The sequence below is a fragment of the Panthera tigris genome, chromosome D3 (assembly GCF_018350195.1).
Source record: "Panthera tigris isolate Pti1 chromosome D3, P.tigris_Pti1_mat1.1, whole genome shotgun sequence".
NCBI classification, from domain to species: Eukaryota; Metazoa; Chordata; class Mammalia; order Carnivora; family Felidae; genus Panthera; species Panthera tigris.
The window spans coordinates 22,620,066-22,638,745 of record NC_056671.1 but is presented as its reverse complement, the minus strand read 5'-3'; the positions used below and the strand labels follow the sequence as shown (position 1 = coordinate 22,638,745).

At 50.0% G+C, this 18,680-nt stretch overlaps 1 protein-coding gene across 4 annotated transcripts; it reads left to right on the top strand.

Moving 5' to 3' along the window:
- Positions 1–1,399: 1,399 nt before the first annotated feature.
- TCN2 (transcobalamin 2) lies at positions 1,400–17,111 on the top strand. 4 transcript variants are annotated; one of them, XM_007082557.3, is made up of 11 exons: positions 1,400–1,535; positions 2,798–2,950; positions 3,316–3,526; positions 7,466–7,658; positions 8,443–8,612; positions 9,510–9,671; positions 10,743–10,915; positions 11,053–11,239; positions 12,102–12,267; positions 14,025–14,140; positions 16,525–17,111. In XM_007082557.3, the coding sequence occupies exons 3-11, from the start codon at positions 3,463–3,465 to the stop codon at positions 16,584–16,586; spliced, it is 1,293 nt and encodes a 430-aa protein (XP_007082619.2). In that variant the 5' UTR covers positions 1,400–1,535; positions 2,798–2,950; positions 3,316–3,462; the 3' UTR covers positions 16,587–17,111. The 4 variants fall into 4 exon arrangements, with proteins under 4 accessions (XP_007082619.2, XP_007082618.2, XP_042817541.1 ...); XM_007082556.3 differs by having other exon boundaries at positions 3,313–3,526; XM_042961607.1 differs by lacking the exons at positions 1,400–1,535; positions 2,798–2,950 and adding an exon at positions 3,044–3,148.
- Positions 17,112–18,680: the final 1,569 nt, after the last annotated feature.

Sequence of the window (18,680 nt, the reverse complement as noted above, 5' to 3'; positions counted from 1 at the left end):
GGGCAGAGAGAGAGGGAGACACAGAATCTGAAAACAGGTTCCAGGCTTTGAGCTGTCAGCACAGAGACTGACTTGGGGCTCAAACCCACGAATGGCGAGATCTTGACCTGAGCCGAAGTTGAACACTTAACTGACTGAGCCACCCAGGTGCCCCTGAAGTACATTCTTAAAGACCTACCATTTCCTTCTGCCATGTGCTGAGATGGTTGTCCAAGCCCATTTCTTATAAAATGGGAGTGTAATACTGTACTCCTAGGTTTCTCATTAGGATCAGATGAGAATGTTTGTGAACTGCTTAGCACAGTGGTAGGCATATGGTTCAAGCTCATTCCATTTTAGTGCTTATTAATGGCTAACTATCAAAATCCAGGAAAGAATGCTACAGGGAAAGAGTTAAATGTCCACTTAGCAAGTTTCCCATCTCCAAAGGTCTGGATTCCAGGTTAGTAAGAGAAAACAGACTTGCACGTGACACAAGACTGTTAGACTATCTTAATCCATGCAATGCTGGGCAACATCAGACAATCTGAGTAATCCTGTCTGACAGCCTTTCCTTCTTCTTTTTTTTTTTATTGTAGTTTTTTTTTCAATATATGAAATTTATTGTCAAATTCGTTTCCATACAACACCAGTGCTCATCCTAAAAGGTGCCCTCCTCAATACCCATCACCCACCCTCCCCTCCCTCCCACCCCCCATCAACCCTCAGTTTGTTCTCAGTTTTTAAGAGTCTCTTATGCTTTGGCTCTCTCCCACTCTAACCTCTTTTTTTTTATTTTTCCTTCCCCTCCTCCATGGGTTTCTGTTAAGTTTCTCAGGATCCACATAAGAGTGAAAACATGTGGTATCTGTCTTTCTCTGTATGGCTTATTTCACTTAGCATCACACTCTCCAGTTCCATCCACGTTGCTACAAAGGGCCATATTTCGTTCTTTCTCATTGCCATGTAGTACTCCATTGTGTATATAAACCACAATTTCTTTATCCATTCATCAGTTGATGGACATTTAGGCTCTTTCCATAATTTGGCTATTGTTGAGAGTACTGCTATAAACATTGGGGTACAAGTGCCCCTATGCATCAGTACTCCTGTATCCCTTGGCTAAATTCCTAGCAGTGCTATTTTCCTTCTTTCACCTGAAACTCCCTCCATCCTCAAAGGCTGGTTGTTCTGACCAGGACCCTTGGAGAGAACACACTGGATCCCTGCTGGCAGGTCCCAAGAGAACTTCTCAGACAGATCCTTGGGACTGTTTTGAATCTGCAGGCTCCTCTGTGGAGCAGAGCAACTATGGGGGTCTGACCACACAAACAGAGAGGTTATTGAAGTATTTGGCAAAAGGCTGTGGTTAGATGAAACGTAAACCAAGCAGTGTTTTGATAGACTCAATGCATTGCAGGGCTGCGTGAGAGGGGTCAACTTCAGACCTGGACAGCAAAGTGGACCCAGAGTCCTGTTCCCTTGGAGATTACAAGGATGGGTGTGTAATGTTGTGTCCAGAAACTCCTGACCTGAGGCTGCTTCTCTGTGTCAAAGTGAGTTAGCTCCTCCAGGCATGTTTCTTTCTTATAATTATGATTTCAAATAGCAAATTTATGATTTTAGGGGGAAAACAAAGAAATCTCAGTAAAAAAGTAATAGTCACTCAAAGAACATGATTATTGGGACACTTTATAGCTGTAACATGACCTTGGGAAAAATGTTTCCTGTTAACATTGCAGCTGACTTTATCGGTACCTGTCCCGATGCATGGACAGGGCAGACTTTCACTTGTTCATTCCAAGCTAACTTTTACTTTCTTGGTGTATATCCCTAAGTAGAAATCCTGAACCAAACATTTTAGTCATCTTTCTTTTTCACTTTTCTAGATGGTATTACCTAAAACAGCCCAGCTTTGCCCCCAGTGATTCTGTTTCTGATAAGCTATGGGATATGTGCCTCCTCCCTGGTTGGTCACCACAGTACTTTTGAGTCTGTGGGAATCAGAGGTGATCCTCCTAAAGGAAACTGTTTCTCACCAGAGGCTGGGGGATGGGGAGTTCCTCCATCATGGTCACGTCCTCCAGGCTGCCTTCCTGGAAGTGGCAGGAATCAGAATCACCACCACCCACCACAGGCAGAGGGTTGGGGGGCCAGGACGGTCCTGTCCCAGATCAAGACAACTCCATTGCACAGAAATTGCTGAGGGTCCCCTGGAGGTCCAAACGTGAGAATCTGCAGATGTTGGGCCTCCAGCTGGCCTCCCTCCTTCCCGAGAACCTCACTCCTATGGGCCACACCCAGTCTTCTTGCACCAGAGAATCTAATTTTAATTTGTAAAGTATTTCTGTAAACAGATACATATACTTGTATTTATCAATGTCAAGAGCTTGAATTGTGATAAGTCAGGCACAAAACCAGATTATCTTGAAAGGCTAAACCTTGGCAATTAGCCATAATATGACTGCATTCCTCATTAGAGGAAATGATTATAGGTGTTTTAAGATCATAACATTTTCACAAGTTGAGCTGGAAAGGAGCTTAGAATGATCTCATCCAACCCTGTCATCTCACACAGAAGAAACTATTTCAAACTCAGAGAGGTTAAGTGACCTGGCCAAGGCCACACAGTACCACCAGGGTTAACTTTTAGACATTGATTCTCCTGTGTAGTTAGGCAGATGAGGAATCCTTTGTTCTCTCTTCTCCTTACAGATTTTTTTAAGGTTACTTTCCTAGACCTAACAAGTAGCCCTGCTACCCAGGGCTTCGTGTCTCAAATGATTAAATCCTGTTCCTTGTTTCGTTTTGTCTTCAGGAGGCCTCCAGCTTTCCTGGCCGGTTGAGAAAACTGGCCTGGGTCCAGCCCCTCCCACCCCCAACTCTGGGCGGGCAGGCAGAGAACAGCTGACGCCAGCAGTCACTCATGTGACCACTACAGCTTTCTGTTTGCTCCCTGTCCCAGAACTGGGTGAGCACTTCCAGGGTCTCCTTCTGTTGGGGGTGGGGGGTACCAGGTAGGCACCCCAGTCCTTCCTGTCCACAGCTGGAACAGTGAAAGGGATACCACACAGGCACAGTTGGACAAACTTGGGCAGATCAGATGTCAGGCCTTCTGTGCTTGCCCAGGGCTCTTTAGGCAGCAAGACAGAATGTGGCTGGCCTCAAGGTGTCTCATACCATTCCTACTTGCCCCCCCTCCCCCTCCACCCCCCCACCCCCCGGTGCCGTTCCCTACCTCCAGGAAGACTGCTCTGCCCTTCCTTCCTCTGTTCTTTGCCCTTCCTTTTCCCTCAGCTACAGATCTTTTCCTCTTTCTCTCTGTTGACTTAGCAGTTTGCTGCTTGGCGTGGAGGGATTAATCAGTGACAGGAAGCTGCCTCTTCTAGAGCCGTGACCAGCTGTGGTTAGGAAAGCCTCTGCAAGACCAGCCCTAGGAGTCTGTCCAGCTTCCCGCCTGCTGCTCACCCACCTGCTCCTGCCATGGGGCACCTTGGGGTCCTCCTCTTCCTGCTTGGGGGCCTGGGGGCTCTCGCTGATATCTGCGGTGAGTAACAAGATCTACCCTGCGCCTCTTTTCTCCTGGGTCCTTAGGAGGGAGGACTATAATGTCCGAGCCCCTGATTATATAATACCTGGGGAAGTAGGCTGGGGTGTGTGGGAGGGTGCACTATATCTGCCCCTTTGGGCTTCATTAACAGTTGGGACTTAGCTGGACCTCAGTGTTTGACACACTATAATGAGATTAGTTATAGTTGACCCTCGAAAAACGTGGGTTAGGGCTGCCAACCCTCCATGCAGCCAAAAATCCATGTATAACTTTTGACTCCCCTAAAACTTAACTACCAATAGCCTACTGTTGACTGGAAAGAAGCCTTACTGATAAGGTAAACAGTCAATTAACACATGTTTTGTATGTTATATGTATTATATACTGAATTCTTATGATAAAGTAGGCTAGAAAAAAATATTATTAAGAAAATCACAAGGTAGGGGCATAGGGGCACCTGGGTGGCTCAGTCAGTTAAGCATCCGACTTTGGCTCAGGTCACGATCTCACAGTTCATGAGTTCGAGCCCTGCGTCGGCCTTGGGCTGACAGCTCAGAGCCTGGATCCCACTTCCGATTTTGTGTCTCCCTCTGTCTGCCCCTCCGCTGCTTGCACTCTGTCTCTTGCATTGTCTCAAAAATAAATAAACATTAAAAAAATATTAAAAACAAAAAAGAAAATCACAAGGTAAAGAAAGTACATTTTTTTTAAGTTTATTTATTTTGAGACAGAGAAAGAGTGTGAGCAGGGGAGGGGCAGAGAGAGAGGGAGAGAGAGAGAATCCCTGCACTGATAGTGCAGAGCCAGATTGGGGCTCGAACCCACAGACTGTGAAGTCATGACTTGAGCTAAAACCAAGAGTCAGGCACTTAAGTGACTGAGCTACCCAGGCACCGCAGAAAATACATTTAAAGTACTATACTGTATTAAGAAAAATTCACATATAAGTGGACCCATGCAGTTCGAACACGTGTTGTTGAAGGGTCAACTGTGTATGTCTGATAGCCCACCATGCAAAAATGCTCCCATTCATTCACTCATGGGTTTATTTATTCATTCAACATGCATTGACTAAGACTTCTCTGTGTCAGTGCAGTGTTAGACTTTAGGGAAAGAACAAGGAGCAAGACAGGTCCCGTCCTTGTCTTCCTAGTCCATCTGTTCTAGTAAAGGGGACAGACAAAAGAAGTCAAGAGACAAATCAGTGCTGTATTTGGGGGCCGTGGTAAGCACCAAAGGAAGTGAGCCAGGCATGGAGGTGGAGAGCTGGGGGTCACTGATTCAGGAAGAGTGTTCAGGAAAGGATTTCTGAGGACCAGGGGTGACAGGGGGATTGAGGCCCAGAGGAAGAAAAGGAGCTGGCAAGAAAAGGAGTGTGTTTGGGGGGTAGAACGGGCATCCCAGGCAGAGGGAAGCTAGTATGCAGTCACTGTTACAGGAGACAAGCCCGAGAGAGGCACAGGTGGCAGGTCATGGCAAGGCATTTGCATACTAGCATAGGAGCCTGGCTGCTTCAGCTCTGTGTGCCCGTGTCCCCAGGAGTCTCTCTGGGAATCCTTGGGAGTCTGAGCACACAGGCCTGGGGCTATTTGTGCACTGGTGATGGGCAGAAAGCAGAAGGCAGGCAGGGAAGCCTCTGTGTTCTGGGGCTACCCACCTCTCCTCCCTCCTTATATTCTGCCCATGGCCTTACACTGTGCAATATGCTTTCACTCCCAGTGTCTCTTGTGATCTTTGGAGAAATCGAGAGGCAGGTTCAGTCATGTCCAAGTGACAGATGAGTCTGTCAAGGGTTGGAGGAGCCCGGTGACCTGTCGGGGCTTTGCTGGACTCAGTTCTCAGAATTCCAGGCCAGGGTCTTCCCTGAGCACCAGGAGCCTCCAACCTGTGTTCCATAAGTGCAACCAGACCCCTCACTATTGGATCTTGGTTCCTGTCTAGATAGTCCCCAGGGGAGACCTGGGACCCAGTCCTCATCCTCACTGGGCATGAACCATTCAATAGTGGGCCCATAGTCTAGACAGAAGCCCTGGGCAGGATTTGGGGGTACAGCCCACTACTGCTGAGCCACTTACCTGCCCAACCCTCATTCCCTCACCTGCAAAATGGTCTAAGAATGCTTCCTGGCCTTCCTCCTTGGTGTGGTGTGAAGGATCCCACAACATCTGCTTTACCAGCTTAAAGCTCTGTGCAGTTGTGAAATTGACAAGGATGCTGCACTAATGCTTGCCCAGGGTAGGCTTCTATGCTTCTGAATGTCAAAGCCAGTCAGCTGGCAACGCTGGGTGGCCCTGTGAGCAGGAGGCACCATGGGAGGGAGCTTGCCCAGTGCCACTTTTATTACTGAGGTGAATCTGCCTGGCTCCTTCCTTTTAAGGAGGCTGAATTGTGGTTATCAGCCTCTCTTTATAGCTCTGGCTCCTCTTTTTATCACTTGTAACCCCAGGGCTGACTCATCTGCTGGAGGTCAAAGCCTGGAATGGGGGTGAGGCTCCCCTACCAGTTTGAAGAAAAGAGAGAGGGAAAGAGAGTTACAGAGAGACAGATGACCAGAGAGATAGGCTGAAAGAGGTAGAGACTAAGACAGGTCCAGAGAGAATGAGGGAAATACCTACAGAAATGGAAGCAGATACAGAAAGGCACTGAGAAAGAGAAAGAGAAAGAAAAGTCACCCTTACCCCTTACCCCCACCACCTCCACAGGTAGCAACAAATACCTGTGACTTTTGGGAAAAGAGGCATAAGATGGTGGGACCCATTAGGCACCTGGCTAGCTCAGTCTGTAGAACATGGGACTCTTGATCTTAGGGTCGTGAGTTCGAGCCCCACGTTGAGGGTAGAGATTACTTTAAAAAAAAAAATGGTGGGACCCAAACCAAGGAAGGTGGGCCTGTATGAGAGGAACCCTGTCCTCGTATCAGAAGGCCCAAGAGGCAGGTGAAGAGCTCTGGTTGGCAGTTCCATTGCTGAATCTCCTGGGAGGGGTGGCCTGCCCAGCATCCTGAGATGTGGCCCAGTGGAAGTAGCTGGAGCCCTACAGCAACTGGGAGGCAGTAAATGGGGAAAAGTCCAAAGTGCCTCCAGGGCCACCTACTGAGCTCAAGTTTCCTTCCCTAAGGGTGGAAGGCAGCAGTCAGCTGGAGCTAGAAAATATCCCTGAGGCTTCCCCTGGTATGTCAGCATTTTGGTTACACAGTTTCAGGCAAATCCCAAAGCACACAGAGAAATGGTTGTAAACAATGATGGCTTTCCAAGGATTCACCCCTCAATCTCAGGTCCCCTTCACCTAAACAGATGTGATAGGAAAAGCATTATTTTGAGATCTATACAGAGGAAGCTCACCAGGCAGCCCCAGTTAGCCATAGGCAGCCAGCAGAGTTTTAAAACTGGGTATGTAACATGTTCTGCATGTGGGTTGCAGTTTGTGTAAATGGATAGAACATGAATTTAGCCAAGCACCAGAGAACAGGGGTTTTGTAGGCAGGTTTATCCTTGGCCGTGCAACCTTCTGGAAGACACAACCTAATTCTGAATGGCTGTTTCCTCTTTTGTGCAAAGCAATGATGACAGTACTTATGCCACAGGGCTGGCATGAGGACCAAGTGAGGTCGGGCACAGTGGCTAGGGCATATCACACGGCTTGGCCTCCATTCTCTGTTACTCCTGATGGCAGACTGGTTGCCCGGTACCAGCTTCCTCTGCCCTCAGCCCGCCACCTCTCCCTGGCCCACTCCAACTGCTCTTCTAGGAAATCTACTTTCCCCTATTTACATACTGCCTTTTATTACAGCCATATTTCCCCATACAAGTAGGGTGTGTACTGGATGGAGAGGGAGTAGAGCTGTTTATACCCCGGAGAAGGCCCTGGTAAGGTAAAAGCAGTTCCTTGCTGGTGGCCTGGCCTTGTGACCTCACTTGGTCTGTTCTCTTTCCTAAGAAATACCACAGGTGAATAGCAAGCTGGTGGAGAGGCTGGGCCAGCGCCTCTTGCCCTGGATGGACTGGCTCTCTCTGGAGCACCTGAACCCCAGTATCTACGTGGGTCTGCGCCTCTCCAGCTTGCAGGCTGGGGCCAGGGAGGCCTTCTATCTGCACATCCTCAAACTCAGTTACCAGCACAGCCTCCTGGGGTATTGCTGTTCACTTTCTTCTCCTTTCCCCACACCTTGCTCCACATCCTAAAAGACAGGAGAACTATGTTCTCGTTTGGGCTGCCATTGATTTGTTGGGAGATTTTGGGCAAGTTTGTCTCCTTTGGCACTTCCTCCATCTGTAGAATGGGGTTGGCTTGACCAGATTGGAGGCAGACATCACTAATCCATGACCACAGTTCCCCCTCTGCCCCCCACCCCATACTGAGCCCAGAAGCAGCATCCGTCTGTGCTTCCCTCCCATGCTGAGGCAGACATCACTAATCCATGACTGCAATCTTCCATACTAAGCCCAGAAGCAGCATCTAGCAGCATGTAACTCTGTGCTCCCTTTCCAGGGGCATTAAGGAAGACCTGTTCTGAGGCTCACTGTGGGAGTTTGAATGAGAGGTGAAGGATCAGGAACACCATGAAGCCTGTCCTGCTTGGACTCCCTCTCAAAGAGTGGATGCAGGGCAGGGAGAGGGAAGAAAGGGAAGACTGTGTAGGCAAAGTGTGATCAAAATGGTGGGGTAATCACAGGTCATTTGGATGTGAGAACCCTCAGGGTTTGTCCTTGAGTCTAATTTTTCATCTTTATGAAATATGTGTGGCATGCACCTTACAACTTGCACAGCTGATTACATCTGCTTTGGGCAGTTCTAGGAAAGTTTCTTACTGTTAGGTTTTTTTTTCACTTTATGATGTTGAGGGGGGTGCCCCAAGCCAGGCTCACCAGGGTGGCACTTTCTTACAGAAGTGTTGTTAACTGGCTTTTTCCTAGGCTTACCTTCAACGATGACAACAGTGACTACCAGGACAAGCCCTCCATGGGCCAGCTGGCCCTCTACCTGCTAGCTCTCAGGGCTAACTGTGAGCTTGTTGAGGGCCGCAAGGGGGACAGGCTGGTCTCACAGCTGAAGCGGTTCCTGGAGGATGAGAAAAAGGCCATTGGTGAGGGGGACGTGGTCTGCCGAGTGTTGGGGGTTGGGGCTCATCAGATAGTATTCTGTGGGGAAGCATCTAAGTCAGAACTTTGGGTTTTCTCCTCAGGCTTCTTTCCTACCCCCCATTCTGCCTGTGTCACTATCCACCTAGAGGCTTGGGCCTGCTGCAGTTGCCATCCTTGATCAAGCCTTTCCTGCACTCTACATATACTCTGTTGACAAGTTCTACTGCTCAGCCACCATGACTGACCTGACTGTCGACCCCTGGCATAGCCCCTGTACTACTTACTCCTCAGCCTCTCTCTGCCAACTGTCTTGCCTCCTGATTTGGCCCGGCACATGACAGCCAGAGCAAGCATTTTAAATATAAATCTGATGTTATTAGCCCTGCTCAAACCCTGCACAGGCTGCCCACTGCTGTGTCCACAGCACCTCAAGCCCAGTCTGTCTGCCCTTCTTCTCCTCTCTAAGACCTACTCTCCCATTCTCTGGCTCACCCACTCACCTGCCCCTCTGGCTCTGGCCACACTGATCTCTCAGCTTGCAGATCAAGGTCTTAATATATGTTTTCTCTATCTAGAAGATTTCCCTCCCCTTCTAGCTTACTCCTGCTCCACCTTAGCTCCCCCCCACCCACCATCCCAGCATCACTGTCTTAGAGAATCCTGCTCTGACTCCCCAGCTAGTCAAAGACCTCTACCATATGGCCCCAGAGACTTCGGTCCACATTTCAGTACTAATCATGCTGTCATGAGTACAGGTTGTGTTACTGTTGGAGACCCTGGCTGTGCTGTGCCTGGCCGGTCACCACCGGCTTGGTCATCACTCTGAGCACAGCACCTGACACGTAGTGGATCTTCAGCACTGGTATGAAGCCCCTGCCCCATGGTTTTCTCCCTCCCAGGACACAATAACAAGGGCCAGCCCCACACCAGCTACTATCAGTATGGCCTGGGCATCCTGGCCCTGTGTGTTCACCAGAAGCGGCTCCATGACAGTGTGGTGGGAAAGCTCCTGTATGCCGTGGAACATGAACAGCATCTCCACCAGGGCCACCTCTCTGTGGGTGAGTGGGCTAGACCCTGCTAAAGCCAGGCTGGCACTCCTCTAGTCCCCAGCCCCAACTGAGGGCCTCTACCCCTTGGCCCAAGATCACCTTTCCTTGGGGCCCCTCCTCATGAGTCCCTTAGGAGTGAAATGGTGAGGACTCTTGAGTGTGGTACAGTGGTTGTGAGCCAGTGTTGATGCTGAACTGAGATCCTGACCCCTGCTCTGTCACACACACTGATTGTAGGACACCCTGGGCAAGCCAGCTGGCCTTTATGGTTCAGCCTGTCCTGTAAAATAACCTCCCAGCAGTATCTTGATAGAAGATGCCTTATAAATAAAGGACTTAGATTCGTGCTTGGCACAGAGAAGTTCTGGATACATAGTTATGATCTTGTCATTATATGAGCTTGGAAGCCTGAGACGTGGATTTTGGAACTGCTACCTCACTATGTGACCTTGGGCTTCCAGTGCCCTTTCTTGTCACTGTGATTCAGGGTCTCTTTCAGTTCTGGCATTCTGTGAGTGAGTGTGTGTGCCTCACATAGGGTGGGGGTAGGATGGAGTAGGTTGGGAGGGCAAGGAGGTGCCCCAGAAAGAAGGCAGTAGGAAGCTTTCTCTGCCCGAGGCTTGTAGAAAAACCACTGTGGACACAGTAATCACCTTGGGGCCCAGGCAGCTCCCTGGACCGATTAAATCTAGCTGGAGGTAGACCCAGCTATCAGTGAGTTCCAGACTTCCCTGGTGATTTCAAAGGGCAGGCAGGTTTGGGAATGAGTGGTGTAAGATAAAGTCCTCTTGGATCTCTCTCCTCCAGGTTCTCTCCCTAACCTCTAACCCTTAAATAATAGACAGGGGTAGGGTGACTTATCATCCCCATTTGCCTGGAACTAAGGGGCTTCCAGGACTCTGGACTTACAGTGGCCAAACTGAGCAAACTCTAGGCACACTGGACTGAGTTGTTCCCTTTAGCTGGTGAAAACTTTCTAAACTGCTGATCTGATTATGGCCCTTCTTCGAGGCCTTGGGTGGTCACCTATTGCTCCAGGGCCCTGCCTGGTCTGACCCCAATTGGCTCTGTCCCTTGCAGACACAGTGGCCATGGCAGGCTTGGCCTTCACCTGTCTAGAGCACTCCAACCTCAACCCCAATCGGAAACACCAGATCACCCGGGCCATTGAGAACATACGAGAGAAGATCCTAAAGGCCCAGACCCCTGAGGGCTACTTTGGAAATGTCTACAGCACCCCTCTGGCACTACAGGTAGGAAGGAGAGCTTGGGGCCATAGCCCACCCTGGTGTTTGGTGGGAGGTGGCCTGGTCAGAGGCTGGAAGACCTGCCCCCTCCATGCCAGCTGACCCACCTCACCTCCTCCTTCTCTTCCCCGTTCTGTCACCAGTTACTGATGAAGTCCTCCATGCCTGGGGTGGAGCTGGGCACAGCGTGCCTTAAGGCAAGGGCTGCTCTGTTGGCCAGTGTGCAGGATGGGGCCTTCCAGAATGCTCTCATGATTTCCCAGCTGCTGCCTGTCCTGAATGGCAAGAGCTATGTGGATCTCATCTCCCCAGACTGTGAGGCACCAAGAGGTAGCTAGGCCTTTCAGGGGAGCCCTGTTCTTTTCAGTCTGCAGGGCCCTTCCTGAAGTCTGCATGTGTCAGGGAAGGGAAGTTGCTTAGTCCTGATTTGCTGAGTCAACGGGGGTTTGGGGGTGCACGTGGGACATACTGTCAGCTAAGATTCAGTCACAGCTTCTAGAAAGCCACAGTATGAGGAGAGAGATACCAAATAGAGAGCTCTGGGTGGGCCATGAATCTGCAGCCCCTTGCATGATGCCCGGTATAGAAATGTTTGAATGAATGAATGGGAGAGACACATTTTGGGTAGCTCTGATACATCCTAATGAGTTCCAATTAGCAGCTTGAATCAGGGCTTCATGTGGGAGAAGGACTTGAGTTGGAGAGTGGGATCTGCTAGTGGAGGAAGAAAGTAGCAAGGGCAGAGGAGAGAGGAGGCAGCAAGAACAAAGGCACCGAGGTGGAAAAGACTGAAATTTTGGGGAAGGTCTTACTAGAGAGTAGGGTCTGGGAGAATCAGCTGGGCTTACAGGCAGGAGAATGAAGAGGGAAGACCTTCGGAGGTAACAGGGGAGTCATATGAATAAATGCATGTTCTAGAAAGAGCCCTCTGGGGTGCTATGTGGGGTGCTATGTGGGAAGGGGGATACTGGAGGCAGAAAAACCAGTGAGGGGCCCAACTTTGGGCAGCTGGGGGACTGGGGGGCTAAGGGACAGGGGAGGCTGGGATGGCAGCTGGTGGTGCTGGCTGAGATGGGACCAAGGGGCAGGAAGGGGTTCTGACGAGCCACAGTGTCTTCGAGGGAAGAAAGGAAGACCAACACCTGGCTCCTTGCCCTCACACCAACTGCCCCTTCCTCTCTCCCTGACATAGTCATGTTGAAACCAGTTGTGGAGACCCCTTCACAGACCCAAGAGGTCATCAGTGTCGTGCTGAACGTCCCCAGTGTCTCGCCACCATACATAAACTCCATCTCTGTCCCTGCTGGGTCCTCCTTGGAAGATGTCCTTAAGAAGGCCCAGAAGCTCAGAGGATTCATGTGAGACCCCCACCTCCCAGCCCTCACCCCCTCCTGACCCCACATCCCTGAAACAGAACTTGGATGGGACGAGGATGGAAGAGAATGTTCCCTCAAGAGAGGTGCCGGCCCAGGCTCTGCTTCCACCTTCTCCACCCCTGATAGCTCACGCTGCAGTGGAAACAGACAGCCATGGGCCAGCGTTGTTCCATAGCTATGAAAACATGCTCTGGAGGCAGAGCACCCACACTGGAATCCCAGCTCCTCCACTCCCCAGCTACCGGCCCAGAACCCGTTATTTGCAATGAGCCATTGAAGACACCAGCTGTGCCCTGCTCCTCACGGGGCCCATGCAAATAGTCCAGGAATTAGTGCACAAAGAAGACATGGAACATGCTTATTATATATGCAGGGTCCCACACTTAGTAAGCTCAATACATGTTAGCTTTCATAAGAATAAGAATTTTTATTGTCAGATGGGCTTGGTCTACTCCCTGTGATGAGTTACCTACTAAGCCCACCTCAGTTCTCTTCCTGGTAGCCTGCAGCTCATACAGCAATACTGCTGGGAGCCAACACAGTCCCAGACGGCCACACGCACCGAGCACCTTTGGCAGGCCACAGTCCAGCAGGCATTGAGATTACCCAGAACCTGCTGGCCTTCCTGTCTGTAAAATGTCATCAAAATGAAAAAAAAAAAAAAAAAAAAAAAGAACTTAACGTTTTAATTCAGAATTCCAAAGCCTCTGAGAAGACATCAGGGATATTAATCAGAGAAGCAATTCTGTTAGTGGAAGTAGGTGTCTGAACTGGGTGCAGAGGCCAGGCAGGAAGGCCATGTCTGACGGCACATGAATGCATGGCAGGGAAAGCTGGACTGCAGAGAGATTCCTGAGAGAAAGAGAGGAGAGAGAAACAGAGAGACGTGCCCCAAGCAGCCACACGGACCCATAGAGTTAGGGAATGACAGGGCAATGGGGACTGCTCCATGACACCCCCTCAAATAACACTTTCCCTTTGACTAAGTCACCATGAGTGGTTTTCTGTTTCTTAAAACTGTAAAAACCCTCCCTCTCTAAGACAGAAACGTTGATAAGCCTTTTGGGGAGAGGAAGAACATGGCCTATGGATTTAAGAGGATCCCTTTGGCAGCAGCATCCACATGGTTTGGAGAAACACAGAGTTGGAGACCAGGAGCTCAGGGTGGGGGTGGTGTGAATAAGGAGTCTCTTGGTTGCAAAGGTCAGAAATCTAACTCCAACTCTCTCTGGTAACGGGGAGCATGGGGTGTGTAGAATCAGAGAGAAGACTGAGCAATCTTGCCACAAGAAGAGGGGAGTGCCACTGAGTCATAAAATTTCCAGAACCAGAGACCCAATGCCACCACCAGGTGTCTCCATCTCGCATGTTCCTGCTTTTATCTGCATGCTGGCTTCACCCTCTCTCATTGGGCATTGGCATCTTATATATGGGGCTGGCATCTTCTGACCGTCACCCCTGCAACATCAGCTCCCAGAGAGGGGGCAGCTGCTGAGTTGTTAATATAATAGGCGTCCCTTCCTGTAGGCCATGGTCCTGGTCAATGCAGAGGGGGTGAAGTCCCCTGGGTGGGCAGTGTCAGGGGGCTGCAGAGGAGGCATGGAGGTGAGGCCTATGGCCTGGGAAGGACTCTGGCCCTAAGGGAGAGGCCAGGACTTTCTTGGTGGGGGCAGTTCTGCTCCTGCTGTTGGGTCAGTGGAAGCAAAAGTCACTTCTCCCTCTCTTTGTCCCTTTGGTAGGTATGGAACGCAGAACACCTTGTCAGGCCCCTTCCTGACCTCTGTGATGGGAAAAGAAGCTGGGGAACGTGAGTTCTGGCAGCTCCTCCGAGCCCCTGACACCCCACTGCTACAGGGTAGGTCTGGTGGCCAGCAACCTCTGGACATCTCCCCCATCCAGCCTTGTTGCAGTGAGGCCAGCACACCTCAGCTTTCCTCTGAATCTTTCTGGGCCTCAGCCTCAGATAATCACTGATGCTCAAGGTTGCTTGTACGTTATTTAACTGAATGCTTAAGAATTTTTATGTAAGTTACTGTGGCAACTCTAGGAAATCAGGCAAAAAAGAAAGCTAAAATCACCTATAATTTGCTACCCGGAAATAACTTCTTTTAATTATTGATATATTTTCTTTTCCTTTCTTTTTTTTTTTCTTTGTTTATTTTTGTTTTTGCTTTTTATTTCTTGTTTTTAACTGTTGGTGTATTTTTTTATACCTAATTTTTTAAATACATGAGTTTATTTTTTCATAAAAATGGAGCCATGCTCTGTAGCAATACTGTCCAACGGAAGTAAAATGCAAGGCACATGTGTAATTCTAAATTTTCTAGTTGGTGACACTAATATTAATAATGTATCTTATTTAACCAAATATATCCTAAATATTATCATTCCAAGTTATAATCAATGTAAAATTATTAGTGACATTTTGCATGCTTTTTCTGTACTGATTTCAAACACTGAATAGCTGCATGTGGCTAGTGCTAGCATACTGCATGGCAGAGCCCTGTATATTGTTTTGCAACTTATTTTTTTTAATTTTTGTTCTTTTTTTTAAACATTTTATTTATTTGTTTGTTTGTTTATTTTAAAGTAAGCTCTGTGCCCAGTGTGGGACTTGAACTCATGACCCTGAGATCAAGAGTCACATGCTCTACCAACTGAGCCACCCAGGCGCCCCTTTTTTCATTCTTAATGTATTGTAGACATCTTTCTGTGTTGCTGTATGTATATTTCCCCCTTCCTTTGTAATAGCCACGTAGAATATATCACTCACGAGGATGCTTTGAGCTGCAAGTAACAGGAAACATGATGCAAACTAGCTTCCACTGTATGCCATCCATTGGGTTGTTGTGACCCAAGTCCAGAGTGTCTTGGAGTGAGGACTTCAGGGCTGGTGTAACCTGGTCTCCAGCCCTGCTCCCCTGTGACTCCATACTCCTTTCTCTGTTGGCTTCCACACCTTCTTATGTCTTCCCAGAGCTGCTCCCTTTTAGAACTTTGTTTGCCCCCAGCAGACAAAGGTGGAATTGGGACACAGGTACATTCCTGGACCCATCCCTGTTGCTAGGAGCTGGTTCAGGTTCTGCACTCACCATTGGCTGGAGAGCAAGGATTGCCACACACCTGGTTTAGGCCAGTCAGGGCCTGCCCTGGCACTGGGTGCTGCGGTGGGGCATGGGGTGAGATGGATAGGCTGCAACTTCTTGATTTCTGCTAGATATTTGGGGTGTCTCCAGTTTTAACTCTTACACCTCAAGCTGTCATGAGCATCCTTGTGCATCAGCCCCCAGTCACCAGGCAGACTCTTGAGGGTCATCTGTCCCTGCTCTTGCTACCTGGAGCTTCTGTTGGGCACCTGTCATGTGCCAGGAATTGAGCTAAGTGCTTTCCAGAATGTGGGACTTTCTGAAGGAGTCCAAGAAAAAGCATTCTCTTTCTCTGCCTGGCTTCTGAGAAGATTGAGTAATAAAACAAAGATGTGGCATATGGAGACCCCAGATCTGGCCTCTAATTACTGAGGCTGGGCTGTGGGGAAGGAAGGGGGTGGCGCAGGGAGGGTAGCCTGGGACAACCCAATCATGAGGCAGATGTGGGCCATGTGTCCTCTATCTCTCACCCCCTAGCCCTCCAGTCCAGCTTGAACCCCCTCTCATGGGGAAAAAGGAATACCTGGTTGTTGATACCATTATTGTCCCCATTTCAGAGATGGGAAAACTAGCACTCACAGAGGTTAAATAACTTGCTCAAAGTCATACCGCTGATGAGTGAAGAGCTGGGGCTTGAACCCAGGTATCATGCTGGAGCCTGCTTTGTCTCTAGTGATCAGAGGCTGGCCCTGAAGGAGACTTCACTCATGGTCTTGGTTCTTCCTTCAGACCACACTGAGCAAGTCCCTCTTCCCATTGGCCCCACAGGGGACTATGAAGACAGTGACCCTGCCCACCAGGTGTTGTCAAGGGGTCTCTGGCTCCTTTCACCCTGTGTTAGTTATCCAGAATGCTGTCCTGTATACTCCCCTGGCGGGGGGCTCCCCCACCTTAAAATAAGCCTGTGGGCCTTAGGGACCCGAGGTTACAGCTAATTTCAGTTTCCAGACTGGCTCTGGATAGTTCCCACTTTCCCACCACCAAGCCCTGAGTGGATCTTATAGACCCTGGCCTCAGGGTGCTTGTCCATAAGAAGAGGTTGGGGATAGGATTCTCTTCCCTGTTAACCCCCCTGCTCAATCTGTTTCTGCAGGTATTGCTGAATACACCCCCAAGGATGGAGAAACCATTGAGCTGAGGCTGGCTACCTGGTAGCTTCTGCGCTCACTCACCCCAGCAGCCTTGCCCACTCCCTGGGCTTCCGCCTTCCCTCCAGACATCGCTGTAACAGCCCAACCCTGCTGCTACCTCATGTGCACTTGGATAGGGTCCCCTGGATCATTCCAGCTACCACCCTTGCGAAGGTCCTAAGCTATCATCCACCCTGGATCAGTTAACCAAGCGCTTTCCCTGGGAGGGCTGTCTGCTCCAGTCTGGCCCAGTCTGGCCACACAGGCATCCTTTGAAGGCCATTCATGGTCTGTAGGGTATAAAGCATCTCCGACTCCTCAACACAAGGAGGAGAAGTCACCGGCTACTGGTGCTATGAGGACTGCCCCTCTGGGATTGAAGCCCTGCAAGGAGACCTCTATGGCCCAGGGGCTACAGCCCTGATCCCAGCTCTCAACTCCACCTTCATGGCGGTGGCCCCAGTGCTTGCTGTGGCATAGTAGCTGGTGGGGGCTCTGCAGAGACGCTCAAACCCTGCCTATGAAATGATTAAAGTGTTTGTGCACCTGCCCCAGCGTCCTGATGCCTCAAGTTGGCGAGTGAGTGCCGGGGGCTGGAACACAGAAGGAAGAGGTACCTGCAGGGGAGCAAAGGAAGGTGGGTGAGCCTTCTCCTGGGTGCTGAGGGAGTGATGCAGGCCGTAGCAAAGGTGATTGCTGTTTAGGGAGCATGTACTTGCTAGACACTTTCTTGCATGACTCTGAGGTTGTGGATATTTTTGTTTCCATCTCTGCCTTACAGTTAAGGAAATTGGTACTCAAAGAGGACATGCGACTCACCCACAATGTCAGGCAGGGGACGTGCCTTAGGAGACAGACCTGGCCTGGGGTGGCTTCCTGGCTCTTCCACTCAAACACTGAAAGTTGGGGGTTCCCATGGTTGTTATGACTATATGGCAGAATCCAAAGGCAACCTGAGGCCCAGGACCCTAGAGCTTGGGCTCTCGCTTCTGCTTTGCCCAACACACAGTCAGGGTACCACCCCAGGCCCCAGCAGCCAGGCCCCAGAACCTTGCCTGTTAGTGGGAGGGCCCTGAACCCCGAGCTGACCTCGGGGACCTCAGGAAGTGGGGTTCAGGCCAAGGAGGCACCCCACATGCCCCACCTCACCGAGGTTAGGAAGGGGGCTTGTCTCAGAGGGGCTTTCTGATAGACAGCATGTCAAGTTTTACAGTGCTACAAAGTTATCAAACCTGCATATTACATATATGCCTCTTCCTAGGGCTCCAGTTTCAAATATTTAGCATCTGGATTGGAAGGGGAAGTAGGCGATTTAAAAATTCTTATATTGAAACAAACGTCAAAGTACCAGAAAGCCAAATGAAGATATGCAGCCTGCTTTGAAGGTGAAATGTATGTGCCCAGAACCCCAGAGCGCTTGTTCCCTTGCCCCACCTTAGTCACCATCAGGAGCACTTCTCAGAGGCTTCAGAACCTGCTCCGTGCTCCTCTCGGTTTTACAATCCTGACAAAGAAGGGTGGAGACTCAGAGAGGCCTGAGGCTTGCCTTAGGTCACATAGCCTGGAGGTGTCAGAGCCATTGATGCCAGCCCTCGGGCACTTGCCACTGTACCACCCTGCTGCCTCCTCACCTGCTTGCAGTGGCAGGTCTCAGGCCAGGCTAGGGAGAGCCCCCTGCACAGGCTTTCAAGGGCATATGTACTAGGTGTGATCTACCCCTTCCAAAGGGATTATTGTAGTCAAGGATGTGTTTGGCTCTGAGGAGCAGGGACTACTCAGTCCTGCTCAAATCAAAGGCTATTTGCTGAAAAAACCCAGCTCACCAACTCAGGGGCAGCCAAGGGTGGTAGAGAAACAGAAGTTGGGGCTCAACGTTCCTTCAGCTCTGCTAATGCTCCCTACTCTCTGTATCTTCCCCCTCAGTCAGCTTCTTCTGAATGTGGCCCCAGCAGTGACTTTGTCACTTTCCAGTTCAATTTCCCAGCCCCCTCTCATTTTCTCAGCCCATGTCCCATAGCCTGGAGAGGGGTCTGCCCAGCCCAGCCCACCTGTGGATTCTGGGCTAGGTGTCTAGTCTGGCACAATCTACTGGTCCCCTGAGAAGGGGTGTGTGTGAGAG

What these genes read in the sequence shown, in the direction of transcription:
- TCN2 (XM_007082557.3), top strand. Translation starts at nt 3,463, where the DNA reads ATGGGGCACCTTGGGGTCCTCCTCTTCCTGCTTGGGGGCCTGGGGGCT. An exon ending in GGCTCTCGCTGATATCTGCG is followed by an intron (nt 3,527 to 7,465) that starts GTGAGTAACAAG and finishes CTCTTTCCTAAG; the next exon opens with AAATACCACAGGTGAATAGC. An exon ending in TGACACCCCACTGCTACAGG is followed by an intron (nt 14,141 to 16,524) that starts GTAGGTCTGGTG and finishes CTGTTTCTGCAG; the next exon opens with GTATTGCTGAATACACCCCC.